Here is a 25968-nt window from a genome sequence, read left to right on the forward strand (position 1 = left end):
CAATTTAAGCAAGCACATAGACAAAATAGTTTTTTTTTATACAACTTTGGCTTTATTTTAATTATTTGTGTACACAAATATAATATTTGCATGCCTTCTGTGTATCCAGTCATGCCCGGTTTTGCCTAAAACGTAGGAGGATGGCATAAAACATTTCGCCAGACCTAAAGAAAACACGGGCTGCATACATGCAGAAAAGTTGTAGCCATAGCACGTAATGCTGCCATGTACTGTATGTGTTTGTGAGTGAACGAGTGGTGCTGGGTATGAAGGCCTTAGGTACTTCATTTCCTGTGTAAATGTATGGAATGGGTAAACATTCCTGTTAGCTGGTGTGCTAGTCTAATGCCAGCGGATAGACTGAGAGATCTGACCAAACCTAAAGGCCTCCTTTCAATTCACCATGCACTGCAGCTCCAGGACTCGGTCAAGCCTCACAGTTTAGTCTGCTATAGATCTGTCAAACAGCCTCTTATGGCACTCTGTATACAGCATTACAGTTAGATATAATCTGTTACAATTACTACGGTGTATAATTCAATTTAAATGTGCATAGTTTAAAAAAAAAGGAAATTAAGTGTGACAAATACAGTGATAAACTGTCAAAAACTCTGATACATATAGGTATGATAAAATTGATAAATATACCAATTGCATCACAATGTGTGCAATTGCAATTAGACTTTTTTTTCCCAAATTAAAATTGCAATTATTCTGATTAAAATTGCGATCGTGATTTAAAAAAAAGAGCAATTTGCTGTGCTTGATTGTAGGTATTGTAGATTGTAGATATTATAATAAATTTGTTGCTATAATTTCTATTTTGCATATTGTTTCCTTTTTTTTCACATTTTTGTGTGATATTCAGGTTTTTCACAATAATTTGGAACATAATTTTTATAAGTTTATATGTATATCAGTACATAAATATATAAACTTATAAAAATGGTTATTTTTAATTCATTTATTTTTGGCTTGAAAATGTTTTTGACCCTGTTTGCTGTACCCTGTAAGAAAGTGGCAGCTCTATAGAAAGTTATAGGAACGGTAATACAAGGCTAAATTGCCAATGTCGCTGATTTGTAAAAATGCCTGAAACCAACATGTTTTTTATTGCTAGTATTAAACCACAGAGCAGAAGCCTTATTAATGAGAGCAGATGATGACTTCAGTGTTTGGCTGGAAAGGGCCCCTCGTGCAGCTCTGCAGTGGGACTTCCAATTCAACTTTTAGATAATTATCTTAAACATTTTGATGCTTTCAAAGATACCTTATTTTAAAATTCTAAGGCAGCCTTGCATGCAGTATTTTTCACTGATAAGGCCATTCAAGATGTAGTTTTCGCTCATAAACAGTGCTTGATCTGTGCAGATTTCTCTCCTGATTTAGACGATTTCACTGGATAAAGCGATATTAAGTTAAAATCATCTTAATAATGGATTTGTTTATTGCAAACATGCAGCCTTTGGCTTCTCAAGACATTAACTGATGGACTGGAGTGGTGTGGATTACTGTGATGTTTTTATCAGCTGTTTGGACTCTCATTCTGACGGCACCCATTCACTGCAGAGCATCCATTGGTGAGCAAGTGATGGAATGCTACATTTCTCCAAATCTGTTCGGATAAAGAAACAAACTCATCTACATCTTGGATGGATCTGAGAATGAGTAAATTTTAAGCAAATTTAAATTTTCATATATGCATTTTAATAGCTTTATTTAAGATCATATATAGATCTATATTGGATTAGCAATACTTAGTGTCAGTGGTCAAACCGATGGAGTTTTATTGAAAAGAATACAAGACTTCTGCACCTCTTACGTCAGAACCAATGAAACAGCGCACTAGTGTGCCAATGGTATAATCACCTAATCTCTGTCCAGCCCCACCTCAGACACACTCACTCTTTCTTACATCATATAAAACGTCCTGTATGCTGGCCAGGGGAAATGAAATGTTTATTCCTTCATCCCCCGAGGCAGGAGTGTGTGTGTGATGGATTTATTAGTCCATCCCTTCTCTCTGTCACTCATTTATTAGTGAAATGAAGTGCTGTAAGGTTAGATAAGTGATTATAGATTCGTATAGATAGAGTGTGTGTGTGTGCATATATATGTATGTGTGTGTGTGTGTACATGCATAGAATATTGTGAGCCGTAAATCACATGGTTTAAAGGGAAATCTACTAATTTCCTGCTGCCACAAGACAGATGAGGAGAACTGGCAAGAATGTTGTGCACACACACACACACCAGAATCACCATGTAGCCCTTCAACTGTCACCATGTTCAGGAGAATAACTGATAAACCACACAGGAAGGTGATCATTATAAAATACAGTAATGGCCTCCAAATCTAGTCCTCTTATGCTGCCCTGATTTTATAAAGTGTGTGTGTTTCTGTGTGTATTGCAGAGACAGACAGAGGCAAGATTATGGTGATTTAGGGTCGTAATGACGAAGGCAAATATTTGTTCTGTCTGTATGAAAAGAGCTGAATGAAGTCTTACACTGCTGGCATCACAGGAATCTAGGAAGAGAGAGAACGAGGAAAGAAGCCATCAGAAAGAGGGAAATAAAAGAGTGTGGAGAAGAGATATTCGGTAAGACAGAGAGGGATCTAAAGTATTTTATTATCAATCAATATGGGATGAATCCCCCTAGTGGCCCATCATGTAATTGCATTTGCCAATCATTCGGTTTTACACTGGATCACTGCTAGATTTTTTTCCTGTTTGCAGAGAAAATGTTTGCTATGTGTGTTCATGAATATTCAAAAATTCCTCCTGAATACTTCCATCCATGACAGGAACAGAAACCAGCTGTAGAAATTAGTAAAGCGGTGTTACTGAGTCAGAACACACTGCATACTACACAGTGTGTTTTAAACAGATATTCTACAGTATTGTCACATCACTGCATTTGCATTTTTAAGTCAGCAAGTGGCATTCAATTATCATCTCATAAATAAATAATCACTTGGTTTGCATATGCGCTCCAATCTAGTGAAAAATGTCTTATGGCAGTCCAATCAAATAATGCACCAAGAGTAAAATGACAGTACATATTGCTTCCAATTCAGGCATCAGGCAGTTAAAGTCTAGTGTTCAGTGTTGTGGGACACAGAACCCAATGCAGTTTAATTGTACTACTTACTGCACATATTGGCTATCTAAAAGATTGTTATGAGATGAACGCACATTAACGTCACTATAAAGAAATTCTGGATTTTCTTTAAGCCCCAAGTGTCTGTGTTGAGGGCATCAATGAGAAAATATATTTTATTTTTAATTTTTTTTAATAAATATTGTTTTTTATATATATTTTTTATTTTTAATTTGAATGTTTTAGTGTTTTTGTCACTTTTATTTTTTTAAATATTTTATATATAGTTTTTATTCATGTTTTTATTAATTTGATTTTATTAAGTTTTTAGTTACTTCAAGTAAAACATTAGAATATTGCTTTCACAACAAGTTTACATTTTTATATGCATTCTTTTATTTCAATTAACATTTATTTTATTTGAAGTAACTAAAATGTTTTTTTTTTTTTTTGTGGTTTGCATGTACAAAGTAACATAGTAATGTACTGTACAGTTATGAATACATAATGGTTCAATTTACAGCACAATAATTACAACTTCCTAACTTGAAATATGAAATTCTTGAACGCTCTAATACTTTGCATTCTGTGCACATACTGCACTGTCCTTTAAAAGCATGCATTTGCAGTTGTCTCAATGTTGTTCTTTATTGTGTGTTTGTGCTGAGAGTTTATCGTGACTGGATTTCACAAAGCTCCACATCTAGCGCATCACACTTCCCAGCATGCCTCACTGTGGCTGTTTTTACAGGATCTAGTAAATGAACATATAGACGTTTAAAGCATGTGAAGATCTCTAAATGAGAGACTGCACTCATGCCGGTCCGACCGTTCTCTCATCTTTCCTGCGTACAGTGTTAAACGTTTTATTATCTGGTGCCTGAGCACTTAAAAAGCTGTTATGTGTGACCCGAAACAAGGAGTTTATAGTGGAGAACGTCTATCTGATCTTGCCCTTCAGCTGGGCTTTAAAACTTCCAGTTTAGACCAAACATGTGCTCTGTAATTCAGCAACAATAAAATCAAGAATTCCAATGACGTCCAGAGTTTGGATGGACGTTGCTCTGTATATCTGATCGATTTATTCTGAGTGTGAGAGCATTTAGATCCAATTAAACTTCAGCACGTACGCACAAAATTTTTTCACACAAAAAAAGTCTCTTATGTTCATCAAAGCTGCATTTATGTGCTCAAAAATACAGTAAAAACACTAATATTGTGAATTATTATTACAATTTCACATAACTGTTTTCTAATATATTGTAAAATGTAACTTATTCCTGTGATGCAAACTCCAGTCTTAAGTGTCAGAATGATCCTTCAGAAATCATTCTAATATACTGATTTGCTGCTCAAGAGATTATCAATGTTGAAAACAGTTGTGCTGCTTTATATTTTTGTGAAAAGTGTATTTTTTCAGGATTAGAAAGTTCAGAAAAACAGCAAACATAAATCTTTCGCAACATTATAGATGTCCTTATTGTTACTTTTTATCAATTTAATGCATTCTTACTGAATAAAATTATTAATTTCCTTCAAAAGAAAAAGAAAATCTTTTGAAAAATAGTGTAATTCATCCCGCACCACTAAATGAGTACCGGTGCAAAAACTCCCGTAGACTTACATTGCACATGCAAAGACCACTTTTTTCTTTTCTTTTTTTCCAGAAAATGTATACTGTGTGTGTTTAACATGGAATTTCACAGCATACAAGTTATCCTATGATCCTCTCTCACGCTCAAGTGAAAGCAAATTTGAGCATGTTTAGTACAAACACACACACAGGTCTACGTGCAAACACACACGTATCTGTGCACAGGTAAACTTTACATTCATATGCACATAATTCATCTGTTTCTTTGATCTAACTGCAGTATAAAATGTGGAAGTGTGCACTTTGGTGATAATGTTAGTTATTTTATTTCTAATTATGTCTCTGTCTCTTTCAGACACGCTTATTTTTGTCCGTACTGTAACTACTGTTAAATGCTAGTTTGTGTTTCTTTGACTACTAAGAAAAACATTAAATTGCTAAGTGACAGACACACACACACACACACACACACACGCACACATAGACCCAAGAAAACTCACAAAGAAAAATAATATCACAATTGTTTTTCCTAGACCACATTGGATGTCTCCACATAGGATTTAAACGGTTAAATGACACAAAACCGGTGTTTGCAATGCTTCTATATTTATTTCTCCTCAGGAATTTTAGGAGAAACAAAGTTGGTTTGTAACTGAGAAACAATGAAAGAGCAACTTTGAGCAATAAAATTTTCCCTGAGCACATCCTCCATCTAAAATATAAGGTGTCTTCTCTGAGTCGAATGCACATGCACAGATGAATCTGTGAACACCCATCTGGGCTGTGTTCTGATGCTGCACTCGCTCTGTTTACAACATAACAGTATGATTATGATAATCATAAGTCTCATTATGCTGTGATATCACATTACTGTGAGGTTTGCATTTCCGCCTTCAGCTCAAAATATAGGAGACTGTTTATACTTGCGTGTTCGCACTGACTTTATTCATAGAACTGAGATTGAGTACAACATTACATGTCTGCAGTGCATGTGTGTGTGTGTGTGTGTGTGTGTGTGTTGGTAATTCTAGTGCTGTTAAGACAGAGTAAATCATGTGTGTACTAGGTTATTCTGGTGGTGTTATGAGAGAGCAGGTTGGTGATTATTCCTGTACACGCAACCGCACTTTGGTTTTGAGCACCACACATGGAAATGCCTGTGGGTGTATGTTCATGTGTGTGTGTGTGTGTGTGCGTGTGAGAGAGAGAGATTGCCGCATGGGCACATCTATATGTGTATGTCTGTCAGAGTGGGGTATAGCATGTGTTTTTTTGGAGTGAAAGTGTGTGTTATTGGGAAATTTGTGTTTCAGCACATGCTGTCTCTCTCTCTCTCTCTCTCTCTCTATTAAACACTGGAAACCAATGTTAAAGGGTGGAGGCTCTGCTGTCTAATATACTGCTTTACTTTCTTTTGCTTTCACTTTTTTTTGTTTTACCTCATTACTTCATTTTTTCTCACTGTTTTCATTTTTATTAGTGGTGCTTGCTATAGTAAACATAAATATTAGTATTGCACATCTCAGGGTTCGAGTTGATGACATCTCAAATATTTTTCATCTGGTGAATAATGAATTTGGCCAGCAAGAAAACCACAGAGCAAATGTGTCAATTGCCATTTTGAATTCAGGTAATTTGTATGATTTGTGTAGATCTGATGATTGTTTTTGTTTTTTTTTAATATTAGAATGAGAATCGTTTATAAATGTGTTGTCAACAAAAGAGAAAGTTTAAGGCCTCCGTACAGTTTTCCACCAGAATAAAAGCTCCGAGGTTTAATGTTTGACAGCAAGGAATACATTTGTTTACTGTTGTTCTGTAAAATAAAATTGTTAATATTATTAATATTGTTGTTTTTTTCTTTCTCTAACTGTACAATAGTAGTATTAATAATATATTTCTTAATTGATTTGTTAATTTTTTGATTAAAATTTAAAATAAAAAAATCAATTAATTAAAAATTAAATAAAAAATATTTATTTAAATTTTAATAATTTGTTTATAACTTCATAAAATATTTAAATTATAATAATTATTATAGTTTATTATACATTAATTTTATTATTAATATTAACATCATTATTATTAATGATAGATTTTTTTTATTTTTTATTAATATAATAAACTAAATAGGTCTTGGTCTAGGGTGACGTTTTTCCCCATATCCTGCATAATAAAATCAACTGTAAATCAATAAATAAAAAAATGTAAAAAAAACTGAGAATAAATAAAATGTTGATGTTGATAGCAGCTCTGATAATTTGAGAAATATTTCATATTGAGACTTTTAATTGGTTTTGGGTTTATATTAAACTGTTGATTGGTATTTTGGTAGATCTTGGCACCTTTGAGATCTCTTATGAAACGCTAGAGAAAATACATATGATATTACCTTTTTTTTCCATCGGGAGAAATGTGAGAAGCAGTATTACTTCAGCAAGAGTCTTTATTTTATCTCATTGGTGTCTTGAAGAAATAATTTATTTATTTATTTACTGTTTAAGGATTGGATGTAAAATGTTAGAACAATGCATAAAACCTAGAACAATGTCATTTACAAACACTGTCAATGAATGATCTTGACATTCATCTCCTACACTGATATCTACAAACTTTTTAAAGGGGATTTTTATAGTCTTTAGATTAATGAGATCATTCCAGCTCCATGTTCATTTTGGCACTTATAGATTATGCTGTGTGTTTTAATCAAGTCATTTAGCTGCTGCTACCGGACCCACTGATTGATCTATTTGTGTTTAGTACAATAAGAACAGTAGAAAAGCATATGCCAGACCAATTTATATAATTTATTCTGCTATTATCCTGATGATCTGTGGTCAGCACTGAAACACAGAACAGCTGATAAAACACCATATGCGCACAAATCCAACTGATAACTGACCAAAGCTGTGGTCAACATGCCGTTTCCAGCTGACACTTCTCATTTATTAACTTACTCATTAGTGGTGTTTACTAAGGCAAGCTATTACTATTTTGCACAGACAAACACCACTAACAATTCATTCTTTCTCTCTCTCGCTGTATTTAGACCTACTTTTTTTGCATATATTGATTTTTTACACTAAATTTTTGCATATACTGAAGATTTCAGAACACTTGAAATGGTAAAATTTATCATTGGTTGATTGAATTTAGATGATTAAGAAACTTGAAGCCGTTTGAAGCTGCTTTTTGCTGAGTATGGATCATTATTTGGTCGTTTGTGGAAAAGACTTTCCATCGTTTGTTAGTTTATGAGTATTATGAGTTATTTCATGTTTTCTTTGCTTCAGATGCCGCTCTGCGATTGGATCAGGGTGTGGCACAGCAGATTTAGGGGCGTGTCCTGCATAATGATGGTGTGTGAGCTCGTCGAGCATTTGATCCGGTCTGGCCGGGTTATTTGTGGAGTGTTAGGAGCATTTGGTTTGGACTGTAATTAAAGCTTTGGGCCAGCATGAGCATAATCAAAGCAGTCTGGGTGGTACACACACACACACACAATGATACACACAAGCTAGGCTGTAATTTTAGCACAACATTGAATAAAACCCTGACTGAAACACAGGAGGAGGAACAAAAGTGTAAAGCACACAATTTAGAGACTCCAAGAAAGTGTCCTGGACAACAGGGTGCGTGTATCTGCTTTCGAAGTGTGTGTAGCCTGAGGCACGGTGTGTAGATGAGCTAGAGGTTGATCTTATGCCCAGAATAAAATAACAGTTACTAGTCTACACCACTTTGCAGAATATTACAGTCAGTGACAATATATTTGCAGGACACAAATCACTCTATGGAAGCTTGTTTCCACTACTAAGTAAAAAAAAAAAAGAAAAAAAAACAAAAAAATAAATATATAAACTATTAATTACTTTTTCACTTTGTTTCTTAGAATTCTGAGTTTAATTCTCACAACAACAAAAAAAATCCCCGACAGAGAATAAAATATAAAAAGATAATTGTGACTTTTAATCTAAAAATATTTTACTTTTTTCTTTTCTTTGAATAGATAGTTCAAAAGAACAGCATTTATTTGAAAATAGAAATCTTTTGTAACAGTATGTCTTTACTGTCACTTTTGATCAATTTAATTTGATCTTTGCGGAATAAAAGTATTAATTTCTTTTAAAAAAAATCTTACTGACCCCAAACAGTGAACTTCACAGTATGCAGTATGCAGCATGGTAGTATTCCAGTCATGTTTGAGCCTGAAAGAAGCCGTCCCGTGACCCTTGAACTGTGGTGATAGGTTCTGAGGGAAACGGCTCGTGTGAGATGATGGATTAGTTCATAAAGAGGATTAGCAGAACAAATTAGCCTCATTTGTGGACGTGGTCTTAACATTCTCTGATATATGAATAACAGTGTATCAGAGAATGTTACACAGATGTTTGAATACAAAAGCAACACTTGTGCCACAGTAATGACAGATTGTACAAAAACACAGAAAAGAAGCCAAAACAGTTCATTCATGCTTCATTTCAGTAACGTAATCTGTATTTCTTTGTTTTACACACATGCTGCTTTTGATAAAATGGAGATTGAGGTTCGCTTGAATTGAATAAATGCGGTTTTATATTAATATACAATTTATATAAAAAAAAAAGTAAAATCAAATCAGTGTTGAAAACTGTTGTGCTGCTTAATATTTTTTGGGAACCTGTGATACTTTTTTCAGGATCTCTTGATAAATAAAAAGTAAAAAAAAAAAAAAAAAAAAAAAAAAAAAAAAACATTGATTTAAAATAGAAATTGTTTCTAACAATATAAGTCTTTACTATCACTTTTTATCAATTTAACACATCATTGCTGTATTAAAGTATTAGTTTCTATCAAAAAAAAAAAAACCTTTTGAACAATAGTCTGTTATTACAAAAGATTTCTGTTTTAAATAAATGCTGTTCTTTAAAAAAAAATGATTCATCCAAAATCCAGAAAACTTATCACAGGTTCAAAAAGATAAATAATAAAAATGAAGCAGCACAACTGTTTGCTAAATTAATAAGAAATCTGCATAGTAGAATGATTTCTGAAGGATCATGTAACACTGAAGACTGGAGTAATGGCTGATGAAAATTCAGCTTTACATCACGGGAAAAAAATTATATTGTAAAGTATATTAAAATAGAAAATCATTATTTTGAATTGCAATAATATTTAACAATATTACTGTTTTTTCTGTATTTTTGATCAAATACCTCAAAAATGTTTATAACCTCAATATGAGCATATTATATATATACATATATATATATATATATATATATATATATATATATATTGTCTTATGTCCCAGTACATTTTGATGAAAGATTACAAATACAAACTTGCACTAATGAATCATCTACAGTAGGCCCAGGATCGTGTTAATTGGGTCAATTTTAATTTCATGTTGACTTAACTGTGTTTTGCTTAGGTGTCTTATGTTGCTATATGTTATATGCTCTGCTAATCCCACTCGCACCGATTTCATGTGTTTGGATTAATGTGAACCATATGGAGCTTCTATCTTACTGTAACTCTACATAAAACCCTCATTTTAAAGCCAGGCGTATCCAGGTGTGTGGCCTCATCCCTGCCAGCTTAGTGTGTTTTTCATGATCTATTAGTGACATACACAACCAAACAACTGATGCTGACATTAAGCATGAATAATAAATAATATCAAGTGATTGATGGAGGGGAAAACACATTCTTGCTGATGGGCAGCAGAGAGTGTGTGGAACAGGAGAAATGTATATTTAAATACGTTTGCGTTTACAGGGCGGGACATACAGTATGCTGGTCTGGATGTGGGTGTGTGGCCCATATTTAGATCAGAATCTGTATCTTTACAGGGAGTTATGTAAGCTCTAAATTCACGCTGCTAAATATCCAATGGCAAATTGTCAGGTTAAAGTGGTGGTTATGCATCCCAAATGCACATAATTAGAGGAAATGCTTTGCGCGGTAGGTTTTCAGACTTGTTTTTCCTCTGAACAAACCATACAGAAACTCAGAATGCTTAAAATGTTTGATGTTATTGTTCATGCTTAAATTATTTAGCACAGAGCACATTTCAGAGCTCTGCAGGTAGCAGCCAGGACTTTAGACTTTTTTTTTTAAAAGGTTTTTCACAAGGTTAAGAAAGTTAAATTCTCTTCACTTGAGTTCAGCACCTTTTTTAACCCTAGGTTAAAGCCCTACTCAAGAAGTTAGCATTGCTGTCAAAAAAGGTGTAGAATCTGAAACAATGTGAAGCAATCTATCAGCAGACATCCAATCATAAACTGACTCAGTGATTGCTTCATTAAATATTCATGAGATTATCAGTGCTGTTTAGTTTCAGCATCTGAGAGAGCTACTCTGATAAAATGGTGCCTGCAACCTGTTGTACTTTAATAATGTGGTATATTTCAGAGTGAAACACAATATGTGAAAGAAAAAAGAAGGGACAGGACTTGATTTTATCCATCAACGATTGAGTGGATGGTGAAGTGTTTCTATGATACAGGTGTTTGGAGCTGGGGAGGACTGAGAGGCTGAGTCAAAGACAGAGCAAGTTGTTATATTTTGATGAAAGAATACAAAGACAAACAGTGATTCTCTTTAGAAGAGTGATGAATCAGCCCAAAGAGTAATTAGGTTCAGTTTTGATTTCATGTTAACTTCTAAATGTGAAGGAATAATACTATATTAGTAGATGTGGAAACAGATATAGAAGTTGTTTCGTTTACATGCTATACTTGTCCATGTATTTTTATTTTTTTATTTTTTTTTTTACTTGTAAATAGGGGAGACCAGGGCTAGTTGCCACTTTTTTTTTTTTATTCCAATGAATATTTGTCAGTTGAGTTGGTTTATTTTTGAAAGTCAGTTTATAGATGCAAAAGCTGAATATTTCCACTGTGTTGCAAAAATCATCAATTATGAAATTACTTTTTCATTTTTTTTTTCAAATGTAGCTCTATAGAAGACAATATTCAGCTTAATTAAGTTCAGTGTTGCAAAGCAGCTCTACGGAAGACAATGATATTCACTATTCACTGTAAGCTTTTCTTATTTGATAGTTTCAGTTTAGTCAAATCAATAATATTTTCTGTATATTAATTGTATTTTAATTGGGTTTAAACACACTATTAAGTATTTTTAATGGAAGACCACCCGGTGAATAGGGCAATATAGATAGATAGATAGATAGATAGATAGATAGATAGATAGATAGATAGATAGATATCACAATCCTTCCAGTTAATTGATTACATTATTTTACATTGCACCCGTGTTTTACATTTCTTCCACTGTGTGTAGGATGAACGTCTAAACTTGTCAAATTAAGGTGGAAATCCAGAATATGCATCTGAGTGGAAAGGGTTAAAAATATGAATTTTAAGTGACTGACAGACGCAAAGAGATAAGGTGTAATAAAATATACATTTAAGTGTGTTTTGCTTGTTAGTGTCTTGCCTAAACCAATAAAGCAATTCTGAAATGCAAAACATGAACAGTTTGAAACCTGGAACAAGACAGTCCAGAGTTAATCCTGAATTAAAATTGACCCTGGGTTAACATCTTTAAGTGTGAAAAGCCCTTTGGTAGCCTAACCTTGGCAGGGGCTGAGATGCCCCGGTGTGCCCTCCCACAAGGGGCGTTATGTACGGCGGCCGTGAAACTCGACACCCGGCGCTCGCCACAGCTTCTCTCCAAACTGCTATTTAAAAAAGGAAAAAGGATGAAACTTCCACTCCTGACTCCTCAAACCCCCCAAGCACCAAACATCCAGGAGCCGCTGTAGCTGTTGCCAACCCGGCATAAATGCCTACAGCACCCGGGCAGGACCGGACAGAATCGCCCGCGGATTATTCTCGTCGCTCCACGGGAGGGATTTATGGTGGTGTCGCGCAGCAGACCGGTGGGAGATCGCGCTCATTCCGCACCACGGTTTATCCGATGCATGAGACGACGGCTCGCGCTCTCGGGCAGCGACGCAGTCACGCAGATTAACGGATCAGGATTTTGACTGCCGGGACAAATGAATACAAATGAATTTAGCGACCCGAAGGAGAGTCCGCAGAACCTCTCGTCTGGTGGCAAAGTAAGTTTCAGTTTTACCTCATATCAGGTACCAACAGTCACGCAGGTCGGTCACCTCCGTCCCCCGGTAACACCGGGGACAAAGAGCGCTTGGTGGCTGGATGTTTGCGCAGGGCGCGCTGGTTTGTGTGTGTTTGTTGGTGCCGGGTGAATGGGCGCTTGTTCGCGCGCGCCGCTCTACCTGTGTAGCTTGGCCAGCGTTCAGAACTGAACAGAAACAGATCTTTAACTGAAAGGGTCCAGGTGTACCAGCAGAGATGCGCTCGAGCCAGCTCTTTACCATCATTACGCGCAGGCAGCATAGGTTTCTGGAGAGGTCCAAGAATTCCAAGGTCAGTTTAATACAAACCTTTCGCACATAGACATAGAGCATATGGTCTTGACTTTGAATCAGGTCTTTGGGTTCATTTATAACTCCAGTGAGGAGCCGTGTACGTAGGACGCGTGCTCGCGGTATTTTTTTTTTTTACAACAGGGATGGCAATGGTCCCCACTTTTATGAACGATTCCGGTTCCTTTATGGTTCCATTTCATTTTAATGCATTTGAGAAAGAAATTAAATTACTATTTAATGACATTATTTCTGGTTTATAATAGCCTACAGGTCTCGCTTTTTAATGACTTTTTCATTTGAGTGTTGGCATGCATTCCAATATTTATTTTTATTAGCTAGGCCTATATATTGAATGAACTAACCTGTTAACATTTAATTTATTAATTCATTTGAATACATAAGTTATTTAAACAGAATTTATATGTATTTATATGTGACCGCTTCCATAGATTCAAGTGTTTTTGATTTACTTAAAAGAACCGACTCGCATGGTTAATTGATGCCCGTGGTGCGAGTGGATGCGTCACGACTCACGAATGAATGAATGAATGAATGAACTTGTCTTTAAAAAACTGAATGCAATGAAATGTAAACAGAGGGGGGGAGGGGGATGTCCCCATGTCCCATGTCTATTATAGAACATTCGCCAGTAGTTATTTATATCATAAACTAAGATTCATGGAAGGTCCCTGAAACCTTTTAAAGTGAGCTTTCTGTGACTTTGTTCTTTGCATGTTTGTTCATGTGTGTTTTTAAATATCACTCTGACAACCATTATACAACATTATTTTTTTGACATCTACCCAGTGCATTGCACGAATCTGATGCAGGAAAGCTAGAAAATATCTCTTAAGAGGAATGAATGAAAAACGAAAGTAGGACCATGAGTCAGTCTTGGACATGAAGCACTTGAACAGCTTCCAGGAAACTTGAATGTGAAACAGGAATTGTAGTGTGGGAAAGCTGTTCAATTATATACATCATATCATATTCATTTTCCATAAAACTTAATTTTATTAAGCAAATGTGCCATCCTTCCGCTGAAAGATCTAGTCCCTGAGGTGTAAACTGAAGTGAGCAGTGATACACACAGTAGCTGGTGAACAGGTGTTTCGTGTAATAGCTTTGGCGTGTATTTTAGCACTGCTGAAATTAACCAATCAACTATCCGTTTTCATAGTTATTTGTATGGTTGTGCTGCATCATGTACGGTCTTGTTTGCACTCTCCACCGCTGTTCGTTTGTTTTTGACGGCGCTCATCGCTCCTGTAAGCGGCCTGTAACCGGATCCCTTGCGCTTCCGCCACTGTCCGCCAGGGTGCGCCCTACATTGCACCAACTCACGATCTGACAGGGATATAATCATTCAGGAGCATCAATGTCAGAGAAATGTTCTTGTCTACTACATAATATACTTAAATACTCCCAGATTTTTAACACAAACTTGTATTTTGCCCCTAAGTGTTTGAGTGAAATGGAGAGAGAGGGTACTGTAGAGCAGGGGTCAGGTTCTTCCTCATCAATGTCCATCACTGTGTGCCGAACGGAAGGAATTTTCCACTCCTCTATTACTGAAGTAAGAGAAAGAAAGAGAAGGGTTGTTATATGCAAGGATGGGGCTTTTTAGTCGTCTGTGTACATAGTGTGTGTTAGTGTGTGTGAGTTTTGTGTGTACATGTGGTTGCTACCATTGAGAAAATTCCACTCACTAAATAACTGTGTAGGCCTGGAAGAGGGAAACCTGAGAGCTGAATGCACTTTTAACACTACAAATACACTTTTACTTTAATTGCACTGACTAAATATCTTATATAATAATCTTATGTAAGCTAATTACTGTATAATGAGTATTTATTTTATTTGATTGCTTTTCAAATTGGCAACATCTCTTAATGGAAGTTTTGTCTGAATTTACTCACTTCTATGGTCAAGTTTCAATGCGAGTTTGTTCCCGGCATGGAATAAATGAGTAAAAAAGGTAATTGCAACTTTTTATCTCACAATTTTGACTTTTCTTCTTGAAATTATTATTTTTTTCCTCAGAATTGCACGATATAAACTGACAGAGACGACTTTTTTCTCTCCAAATTGGATGAAAAAAGGTCAGAATTTTAATATAAATTCAGAATTGTGAGAATTAAAAGTCAGAATTGTGAGATAAAAAGTTTTTTATTAGTAAGTTAGTCCCACAGACATACACTTGTTTTCGCCTTCTCTTCTAAATCTGCTTTGGTTATTGCATAATAACTTTAGTTATTGCATATTTTAGCATCAACTGAGGGATGTAAATCTGTCGGCTCAATTTAACCTTTTCTCATGCAGATTTTCCTACAAAATTAAAATTTGAATTGATTTTTAAAATGATTCGGTTCGGTTATTGTAATATACAAATATTCACTTGCACAGTGTCTATGAGACTCAAGAGATGCTTGACACATACATGAGTCATTTTCTGCAGCACACACACACAATAGAAAGAGCACATTCAGCTGTGAAACACACACACACACTGTTTCACACTCGTCTGTTTGCGGTGGCTTACTAACTGTGAGGTAAGACTGGCCAGTGTTTCTCCTGTTCTGATTGGCTGAGAAACTCTGCGGTGAGACGCTTCACTTCCTGACTCAGGTACGGGATCCTGGGGGAGTCTAGGACCGTGTGTGTGTATAGTGATAGATAAAAGAATGTGTGTTTTGTGGTCAGCAGGTAATGTTTAAAGCAGCTGTCACACTCACACAAACATGTCCGCAGACACAGTGGGGGTTTAGAGCTCCATCTATCCTGCCAATCATAATTGAAATCCTTCCCCTGCGAGTCAACTCCTCTTTCATGTGTCTGTGAAATCAGAGGTTAGGGTTCAAAGTTCATCAGGGTCAGTCTGGCAAAAAAAACTACATCTGAGGTTCCTTTGTGGAATTGTCATGCATAAAGTGTAACAGTTTTGACAGTAGTGTAAGTAGTGTTTGCTACACTAAGCTGATATTGAGGGTTTTATATTGGTCAGTATTAGATATTTGTGTAGTTATTTTATAGATTACCTTTGCTGTCATCTGACACTTACTTAAAGTTAATCTTTAAATTACTTTACATTTTTTGAAGTCTCTTCTGCTCACCAAGGCTGCATTTATTTGATCAAAAATACAGTAAAATCAGTAATATTATGAAATATTTCTGATCAATTGACTTCTGATCAATTTAGTGCATATTTGCTGAATAAAGCATTCATTTATTTATTTAAAAAAAACTATATATATATATATATATATATATATATATATATATATATATACATACATATATATACATACATACATATTAATATGTTATTTGGCTTTGTTAGTTGCATTTTGTTAGTATCATATAAAACAATTAATTAAAATAAATAGCATAATACATCACAATAATTTATATTTCTTTATTATACATTTATTTTTTAAAATTTTATTATGCACATAATAGTGTAGATTCTCTATTTATTGGTTATCGGCTATAACATGTAAATAATCAGTATTGGTCAGAATTTTAATATTGATGCATTGTTATATGCTAAGATGATTCTGTAAAATGCTCAACTGTGGAAAATACATTTTAAATTGTGCAAGTTGTGTAATAGCAATTAAGCTCTGTAGTAAATGTTTTTCTTAAATATACACTTTTTTTTTTCCATTTTCCAAATGAAAGAAAAGACACCAAAAACACGCACAATGTTTTCATTCACTATAAACATGGAAATAAATTTAACCAGCCGGCATCATCCATAAGTTTGATGGTTCACTCCACTCACTCCAAGAAGATGGTGTTGCCAGAAAAATGTTCCACTTGTTTGGGTCGAGGCCAGTGCAAGAAGCCTGAAACGTGTAACTCCATTGTTATGATGATGTTTTGACAAGTGGCTTCTGTTATGTAAAGGTCTGATTCAACATTTAACTCGGCTAGCCGCAAAAATAGTGGATATTCAATTGAGTAACTTTGTCTTTCTCTCTCTGTGTCTCTAGGAGAGCTCTTCTTCTGTGTATTCTACTTTACTGTACTTCTTTTGGATTCACCCAAGTACTCTTTGAAGGTAAGATATGAAATAAAAATGTGTTTTATATTTATGAACATGCAGCATCTGTTTGCATATGTGTGATTGCAATGGAAATAGTGTTTAAAATTTGGTTCAAACTAGATTTTTGAGGCCATTGAATTATTGCACAATAATAAAGTTTCATGTTCTCACACTTTCCGCTAAGTTTGGAAAGTTTTACAACATTAAACTTTATACCCTGATTCATGAAACGCAAACACCCTCTTTCTCACATATGTATGAGTTTCCTTACCTTTCCTCCTGCCAAACATCCCTCAGTTCCAAGCACTTTTTCCTCAGTAAAGCATGTCTTATAACCCCTGTTACATGAATGAGTGTGTGTGTGTATGTGTGTGTGTGTGTGTGTGTGTGTGTGTGTGTTAGTGCATGTCTGTTTTACCGAAAAAATGACATCATGTTCCCACTTGACTGCTGATTCATGCTGATCTCTTGACAGCAACACACATATGAAAAGGCCTGGGAATAAAGTTATGATAAATCTACTGAATCAAAGCAAATATCACAGGAATTAAGATCTGTTTACATGACAGCATTGAGAGTTTACTGAGTTCACCAGCTGGCTTAACCAAAAAAAAAGTATAATAATTATATATATATATATATATATATATATATATATATATATATATATATATATATAAATTATTATGCTGCATTCTAAGACTGCATTGATTTTGTCCAAATTATAGGGAAGCATCATGTATACTTCGTGGATCAATCAGTCTTACGATACATTGCATTTAGCTCTTTTTAATTAAATTTGACCCAATTTGTACGCTATTTGTGTGTGCACTCTCACTGAAATCAGATGCAGTAGTCAAGTCTTCTCGGAAATGCACAATTTGAATTCTGCCATCTCTACTCTTCGATGCTCAGTTGAGTTGTGCATACATGTTTTTTGAGCCAGTCACCTTAGCTGTAAATGCCATGTGACTAATTACACCTAAAAACGATGACAACACAGTAACGTGCACCTGCCCAAAACCATTGATAGTCCTTCATAGTTTTTGCTGACTGGTGATTCGTGATATGGGTGTGAAACGCAAACTGACGTTCATATACACAATCAAACGCATCATTCAGACAGTGTTCTATTGTGTGAATGAAGTAGTTTCTGCTGTTGTTCTCATACACTTGGCTCTGTCCTGGCCTTGTGAAGCCAAATGCTGACCCAAGTGAAACACAATTACAAATTCACTGCGATAAGTTCACAAATTTTCCCTGTCAGAAGCCAGTTTTTAGCTCTAGAGTTTTGGCATCAGACATAGACATGCAGCTGTTAACTCCTTGCTTCGTTTTAGCCTCGGAGGTTGTTTTCCTGCTGGAATTTAACAAACATGGCACAAAAATGAATTAGCACATTAAAATGATGTAATGCGGAGTCATGGACCTCCTCAAGATGCCATGAAATCAAAATGAAAGTTTTATGGCTTAAATGTGTTCATGTGTGTTAGTCATCTATATGCTATATATATATAGCCAATCACTTAAGCTGTAAATGTCACGTGACACCTGACATCGATATACATACACTCAAATATGTTCATTATTTATATATATATATATATATATATATATATATATATATATATATAGATGGAAAAATGTATACGTGTGTATGTTACATTTTAATTAAGATTTTAATATTGCGTGAATTTTATTTTAAATATATTACCCTATTACGTTTATAAATGTAAAAGTTTATTTGTTTATATATTTATTTATTATATTTAAGATATTATATATATCTGTGTGTGTGTGTGTGTTTGTGTATTATATAACAATATATTAACATATGTAAAAAAAAAAAGAAAATTTATTTCATATTTATTTTTTATTTAATTGTATTTTTTGCATTAATTAATTAACTGAATCATGTTATATATGTGTAAATGTGAATATGTACTGTATATGTGTGTATTAAGATATGTTTTTGTTGCAGATGTGGATGTGTTGCAGCGGTTGGCTCTGCGTCCTGAGCTCGGTTCTCGCACCGTTCCCGCTGGCGTCATCTCCCTCCACTCTGGAATCATCCTCACGACACGGGCACGAGTTACCACGGCGACACGTTCCGTGTTCCCACCAGAACTCTTCTGGAACTGCACTCTCGTCCTGAGCGTCCGATCTCACCGCTTAAACTCAGCATTTCTCTTCTCTGTCCTATCTGGGAATCGGATTCAGCTCGGGCTGGAAATTTCGCCCGGCAAGATAACGCTTCACGCCGGCCCTGCAAATGCCGCGGTCTTCGCGTACAACCTCCACGATGGGCGCTGGCATCATCTAGCCTTCGTTTTAAACGGCCAATCAGTGACCCTACACTCTCCCTGCTCGGAGAGCGATGGCGGAGTTACACAGAAACTCCCCGTACTTCCTGAACGTCTGAACCCTCGTGGAACCTTCCGCTTGGGCGGCACCAGCACTTTGCTTCCGGGTGCGGTACCCTTCGAAGGAGCGGTTTGCCAGTTTGACGTGGTGCCCTCGGCACAAGCGCAGCAGAACTATTGCAGCGCCATCCGCAGGCAGTGCAGAGAAAATGACACCTACAGGCCAGTGCCTCCTGCTCTACTTCCCCTCCCATCCCGACACACCCCACCACTATTGGCCCACACGTTACCACCTAATCGCACTTTCACTTTCACTCCCACTAATTTCCTTTGGACATCCATAAATGGCGCAGGAGTGTCTTCTGCTGTGAGAATGAGCGACAGTGTACGACCAAAACCCACGTCTACCACACCTCCACCCCTTTCCTTGATGCAAACAGGACTTGAAACTCCTTTGTCAAGGGGACATTTAAATTCTGTCACCCCAAAACCTACTTTCAGGACACCCAAAAGTCCCAAGCCGACTGCCTCAAAACCTGGAGCGGTCTGGCTTACCCCTAAAAAACCAGCTGGATCCAAACCCACTCCAGGAAAAACATCTCCAAAGCTTAGTGCAACAAAGCCTTCCGGACCAAAGCCCACAATTGCCCGACCTACTTCTTCCAAATCTGGTAGTTCAAAAACAACTGGTCCCAAACCTACACCACCAAAACTTTCCAAACCAGCAACTGTAAAACCCACGGTAAAGAAACCAACTCTTACGCTAAAGCCCACCAAGATCAACCCAACAAAGAATACTTCTACTGGTGCTCAATCTATGAATCCTAACAAGAAACACAACGCCATTCTAAAACCGTTGTCTGACCCAGAACCGACCGCCCCCAAAAGACCCTCACCAACTAACAAAAAGACCAACACCCAAAAAAAACCACACTCCCAACCCAAAAACCACACCCACAACAAAAAAAACAACCAAAAAAACAAACCCTACACCCAAAAAAACACAAACCAACCAAATCTGCTCCATTCACCACCGCTGCACCACACAAACCACCAAAAACTCTGGAAACCCCCAAAGTCAATCCTGACAAGCTGAAAACACCTGTGCATTACGTCACACCGAGCACTCCAAGGTTCGCCGTCCAATCTGTGACTCTTCCGGCTTTCAACGATTTCCAGAGCTTCGAGGCGGAGCCCACATACTTTTCACTTCTGGTTGGACCGCCTGGACAAAAAGGAGATCCCGGGAATATGGTAAGAGAGCTGATTGTTTGTGACGGTGTGTGTATGTTTGATAGAGCCTTGATAGTGCATCGTGTCAAATTTGAGTTTGTTGGTAAAAATGGGCACATGTGCATATATTCATAATATTCATGCCACCCAGAAGATAAAGAAAGTCTTTTTCACACAATATCACACAATCCTAGTTTTGATGTTAAATGTGGAGCAATGAAGTTTCCCTGTGGGCGGGACTATCTTGCATCGTACAGTACAAATTGAAACCAACTGACTGACTTAATGTTCCACTGCTGGTCACAATCGGGGTCGGTTAGGACAAAAAATCTGATTAACATGGAAGAGATCATTTTATCACTTGTCATGCCTAGTTAAGACACATTGAAATATTATTAAAGGGACAGTGTGCATATTAATTTATGAGGTGTTATTTTTACTTGCAGCAATAAGAACTATATAGACACTGCCATTCAAAAGTTTGGGGTTTGTGTCTTTGAAAGTTTCTTATGCTCACCGAGGCTGCATTTTATTTTATTTTTTTATCAGAAATACATTAAAAGCACCAATAATATTAAATATTATTGTAATTCAAATAACACTTTTTTATGTTTTAAAATGTAATTTATTTCTGTGATCGAAGCTGAATTTTCAGCATCATTACTCCAGTCTTCAGTGTCACATGATCCTTCAGAAATCATTCTAATATGCTGATTTGCTGCTCAAGAAACATTTCTGATTATGTCATGCTGCTTTATATTTTTGTGGAAAACATGATACAAGATTCTTTGGTGAATATAAAGAAAAACCTGTATTTGAAATGGAAATATTTTGTGACTTTATAAATGTCTAGTATTCATTTAAAAAAAATCTTACAAATAGAAATGTTTAATTCATTATAAATTCTTTTGTAAATGTCTAAAAGCACAAACATCATGTTGGACTGTCCAGTCTGCACCTTGAAAATCACTTTTATGGTGGTAGAAGTAAAAAGATATATTTTTGGTGGATTTATATTGGTTTAGACTGGTTACAAAAACACAAGTGGATCAAAAGCTCCTTAAATGATGTAAACAGATCAGTATTGCTTCTAATTTTTGGTCTGTAAGCATCAATTTAGGATCAAATTTGTGTTGGTAATTGCCGTGAAGTTTATAAACATTTGTGCATGTGAATTCGTCCCTCTCTCATGTTAGTGTTTTCTTGCATCACTTTGAGTTTGAAAAAAACAGTAATTTCAAGCAAATCTCTAAGCAAGGATGTTCAAAGTTAGTGATGACATCATGGTCAGACCGTCCACATACTCAGACTCTCTAGAGGGCATTTTCCAAAATAGCTGACTGACTTGACACAACAGCCCACATGTTGAACAATGACCCATTTTTGCTTGTGTCTGTTTATGTCTGCACATCACTGTGGTTACCTTTGTGTAATTTGGTGGGACTCATAGGTATGTGTGTGTGTAGCACCCAAGAGAATGTTCTCTGTCATTACCGCAGGATAATTACCCAAAAGCCCTCATCCTTTACCATAAAGACACGTTCAGCAGGTACTTCACTAAAACACCAGGAACACACCCGGCGATTCTCTCAATTATACGTGCACACACACACTCTTAAGTCTGCAATTATTTACAGCCCTGAGCTGCAGTACACAGTTTACCTGAAGATAATGAGCTGTAGCCACTATCTTAAGCCTTACTTAAGTATGCAATAACCCCAAAAAACACTGTCTGCATCATATTCACAAGCTCTGTTCACAATGAAATGCTGCTGCTTACTAAATACTGTGCAGTATGTGCTTTGTACTGCCTACTAATTTTTTAAATAAGCATGAAACAAGGTCAAATAGTAATATGCTATTGTTGTCACTACTGTATGTTACAATGTTATTTTAGTATTATTTATATATTATTATATTTATTATTAATATTAATATTTTTGCTTATATTTTCAATTTTCTTTGTGTATTGTGCTTTTTATTTTTATTAGTTTTTTTGTATTACTATTTAAGTTTCATATATTTAACTTTAGGTTTTTTGTTTAATATTAATATTTTTGTTTAATTTTTTTTTCTAATATTTATATATATATATATATAATAATATATATATATATATATATATATATAGATATTAGTAATTTTGTCATGTGCTTTTGTTATTTTTATTATAATTTTTTTTAATTTTACAGTTTGTTTCATTTATTTTTATTTTAGTTTTAATTTCCAGTTAGTAATTTTAATGATTCAAATAATTATTATTTTTTTTAAATATCACTATTTAGGTTTAATTAATTTTTATTTCAATTTTACTTTTAGCATTGTTTATTAGCAGTTAGTAATTTTAGTGCTTTAACCTACACTTATTTCAGTTAGTTGCCAAGGCAACATTTCTTATTTTCATTTAGTTTGTCATAATTTTGTTGTTTTATTTCCAGTTTATTTCAGTATATAAACAATAGTTACCCTGATGTGTTGCATGTCACTTTGCGTTTTTCATCTAAAATTTTTCAAATAAGTATTAATATTTTACTTTATTTCCATGAGTAATTTATTTCCATGAGTAATTTAGCGAGTGGTGTACGGTTTTGAGTTACTTTGCATTTTTAATCCAAAAGTATCTTAAAATTTGTCAGTTAAGTAATAGGAAAAAAAAAGATGAATAGTGATTCTTGTATTATATCAGATTCATTCAGCACACTGTAAATGGAAGCAGCATTGCTTTGTTGGATGCAGTAGCAAATGTAGTAGCTCATTTGGGTCAAACAGTGCACAAAACACTGCAGAAATATTAAATAAGGTAGTATGGTAGGATGCTGTTTTGAGCACCGTTTGAAAACACTGTTGCATGATGGGAGTATGTGGATATTCATTCAGGACTCTGTGTGGGGTGGTCGGTGGGGATGTGTGTACATGTATATGGGTGAGAAAGCCCCATCCCCCTTCCTTCATCAACAGAGCCATAGTTCTAGAGCTCTGAGATTCTTAACATAAACACACAGCAGCTCACACACTCATCTTCTTTGAGAGCCGCCGGTGCTCAATGAAGGCTTTCATCCTGTGCCGCGTGGCACTGCGCTGGGGGTGGAGGACAGAGAAGCCAACTGATCCTCTGTTTCTACAACTATGCTGATACATATGATACCGCTTGAGCCATAGAGCTGGGAGAAATTCACAGAAAAACTGTGATATTTTTGGCCATTTGATGATATTTGATATGTAAAGTATGTTTATGCTCTGAAATGGCTTAAAAGGGTGTTTTTTTTTTGTTTGTTTTTTTTTACTTTTTTTTTGTACCAAACCACCAATTACACAAAAATATTTAAATGTAAAATTTTTATAACTAAAATACTGACAATTATTGATTTTATTTGCATGAAACAGCATTCACAACTTCATTTCAGAAACAAGTATTTTTACAGAATATATTCTGATGAAATACTATAATTTATAATAATATTTTTTAACTAATATATTTTGTGTTTATTTGTTTTATAGATAATTTATATTAATAAAAATATTTATTATTATTAATATGCATTTATAAAATATTTGATTTATTTTAGAAATGTTTATATGAATAAATAAAATATTAATCATTTTCTAAATAAAAAATATTTTGCACATGTTTTTTAGAAATAATTTATATTAATACATCTTAATTTTATAAATAATTTATATTAATATGTAATATGAAAATGTAAATTAAAATATTTATAAAACATTCTGTCAATATTTTATAAACAAATTATATTAATAAGTAAATATTACTTTTTTATAAATAAAAATATTTGTAAAATGTTTGGTGAATATTTCACAAAGTACATTAATAAATATATTATATTATATTATTAAATATAAATATAAACTATTTTGTGAATTTTGATTTCATAAGTTATAATAATAAAATAATAAGTAGAATATATTAGTAATATATATATATATATATATATATATATATATATATATATATATATATATATATATATATATATATATTATTATATAATTATTTTGGAAGTATTAAGTATTTGATTAAATATTTTTCACACAAATGAATCATTGAATCTGTGTTTTGTACTGATTTACTGAAACAGACTTTTTGAAAGATTAGAGATTTTAATAATAATAATAATAAAAAAAAATCTTATGTTCATGTCTTAGTGCTGTCATGCTCACAGTGCTCAGAATGAGGGCACAAAAGCAGCCAGATTGTGCAATCTGTGCACTGTAGGATTGTGGGATTGGTACATACCTTCAAAGCTGCAGAAAAGGACCACAGGGACCTTTACATAAACACACTCGATGTGCACACACACACACACACACACACTGGGACACAGGATCCACAGGTCTTCTGTAAGTCTATAGCTCATTATCAGAAAAAGGAAATTCCCTCGAATGGACTTCCCTGTTTCCTCTTTGCTGTGTTTAGTTTTTAAACAGAGTCTTGCAGCACTATAAGCACACTTGTGCAGTGAGTGTGTTTAATTCATAAGAGCACTCTTGTGTTTCGTAGGGAATCCCGGGACCTCCAGGGAAACCAGGGCAGCCAGGGACGAGAGGACCTCGGGTGAGTGTGTGTGTGTGTGTGTGTGTGTTTGACTAATAGAGCCATTGACCTTTAACCTCAGATATAAACAGGAAGTGTGTAAAATGCAGTGCTTTATAAAATCTCTCACACACTGTTCATGTCAGTGTATTTGTGCTTTATTGGTTCTTTCTAGTATGTGTGTCTGTGTTTTGTCTGGTCAGCAGGTCGAACTGACCTCAGAACAATACACAAACTGCCCCTCCGGATCTGTCTGTCTCTTTCACTTTCACACACATTCTTTTGCTCTTTCTTATTTGTGTTGATCTGTTTTAAGTATTTAATGAAACTATCAGTGGAGCTACAATATCATGACTACAATTGCACATAGTTTTAAAGAATTAAAAATAGCAGTAATAATAATAATAATAACAGTAATGATAATAATATATGATTAATTATTATTAATATATTAATAATTATTCAATATCAATTAATATATTAATACATGAAATATTAATTATTTTATGAATATAAACTAAAATATTACACCCCTGGGGAGGATGGGGAGGATTTGTAATGTAAAATTTAATAAAATTTAAAGAAAAAAACAATACAACCCTTACCAGTAAAATTTAATAAAATTAAATAATAAAATCAAAAAAAAAAAGACAATACAATTTACCA

At 34.8% G+C, this 25968-nt stretch overlaps 1 protein-coding gene across 1 annotated transcript in view; it reads left to right on the plus strand.

Annotated features, from left to right (window-relative positions):
- The first annotated feature begins 12198 nt into the window (after positions 1-12198).
- Positions 12199-25968, plus strand: part of LOC109058102 (collagen alpha-1(XXVII) chain A-like) — an 88730-nt gene continuing 74960 nt past the window's right edge. Inside the window, 5 exon segments of the mRNA XM_042778609.1 lie at positions 12199-12773; positions 17102-17169; positions 19136-20499; positions 20502-20771; positions 25270-25323. Of these exon segments, the coding sequence (XP_042634543.1) occupies positions 12721-12773; positions 17102-17169; positions 19136-20499; positions 20502-20771; positions 25270-25323 (1809 nt within the window). The 5' untranslated portion in view covers positions 12199-12720.

The sequence above is a fragment of the Cyprinus carpio genome, chromosome A21 (genome assembly GCF_018340385.1).
Source record: "Cyprinus carpio isolate SPL01 chromosome A21, ASM1834038v1, whole genome shotgun sequence".
NCBI classification, from domain to species: Eukaryota; Metazoa; Chordata; class Actinopteri; order Cypriniformes; family Cyprinidae; genus Cyprinus; species Cyprinus carpio.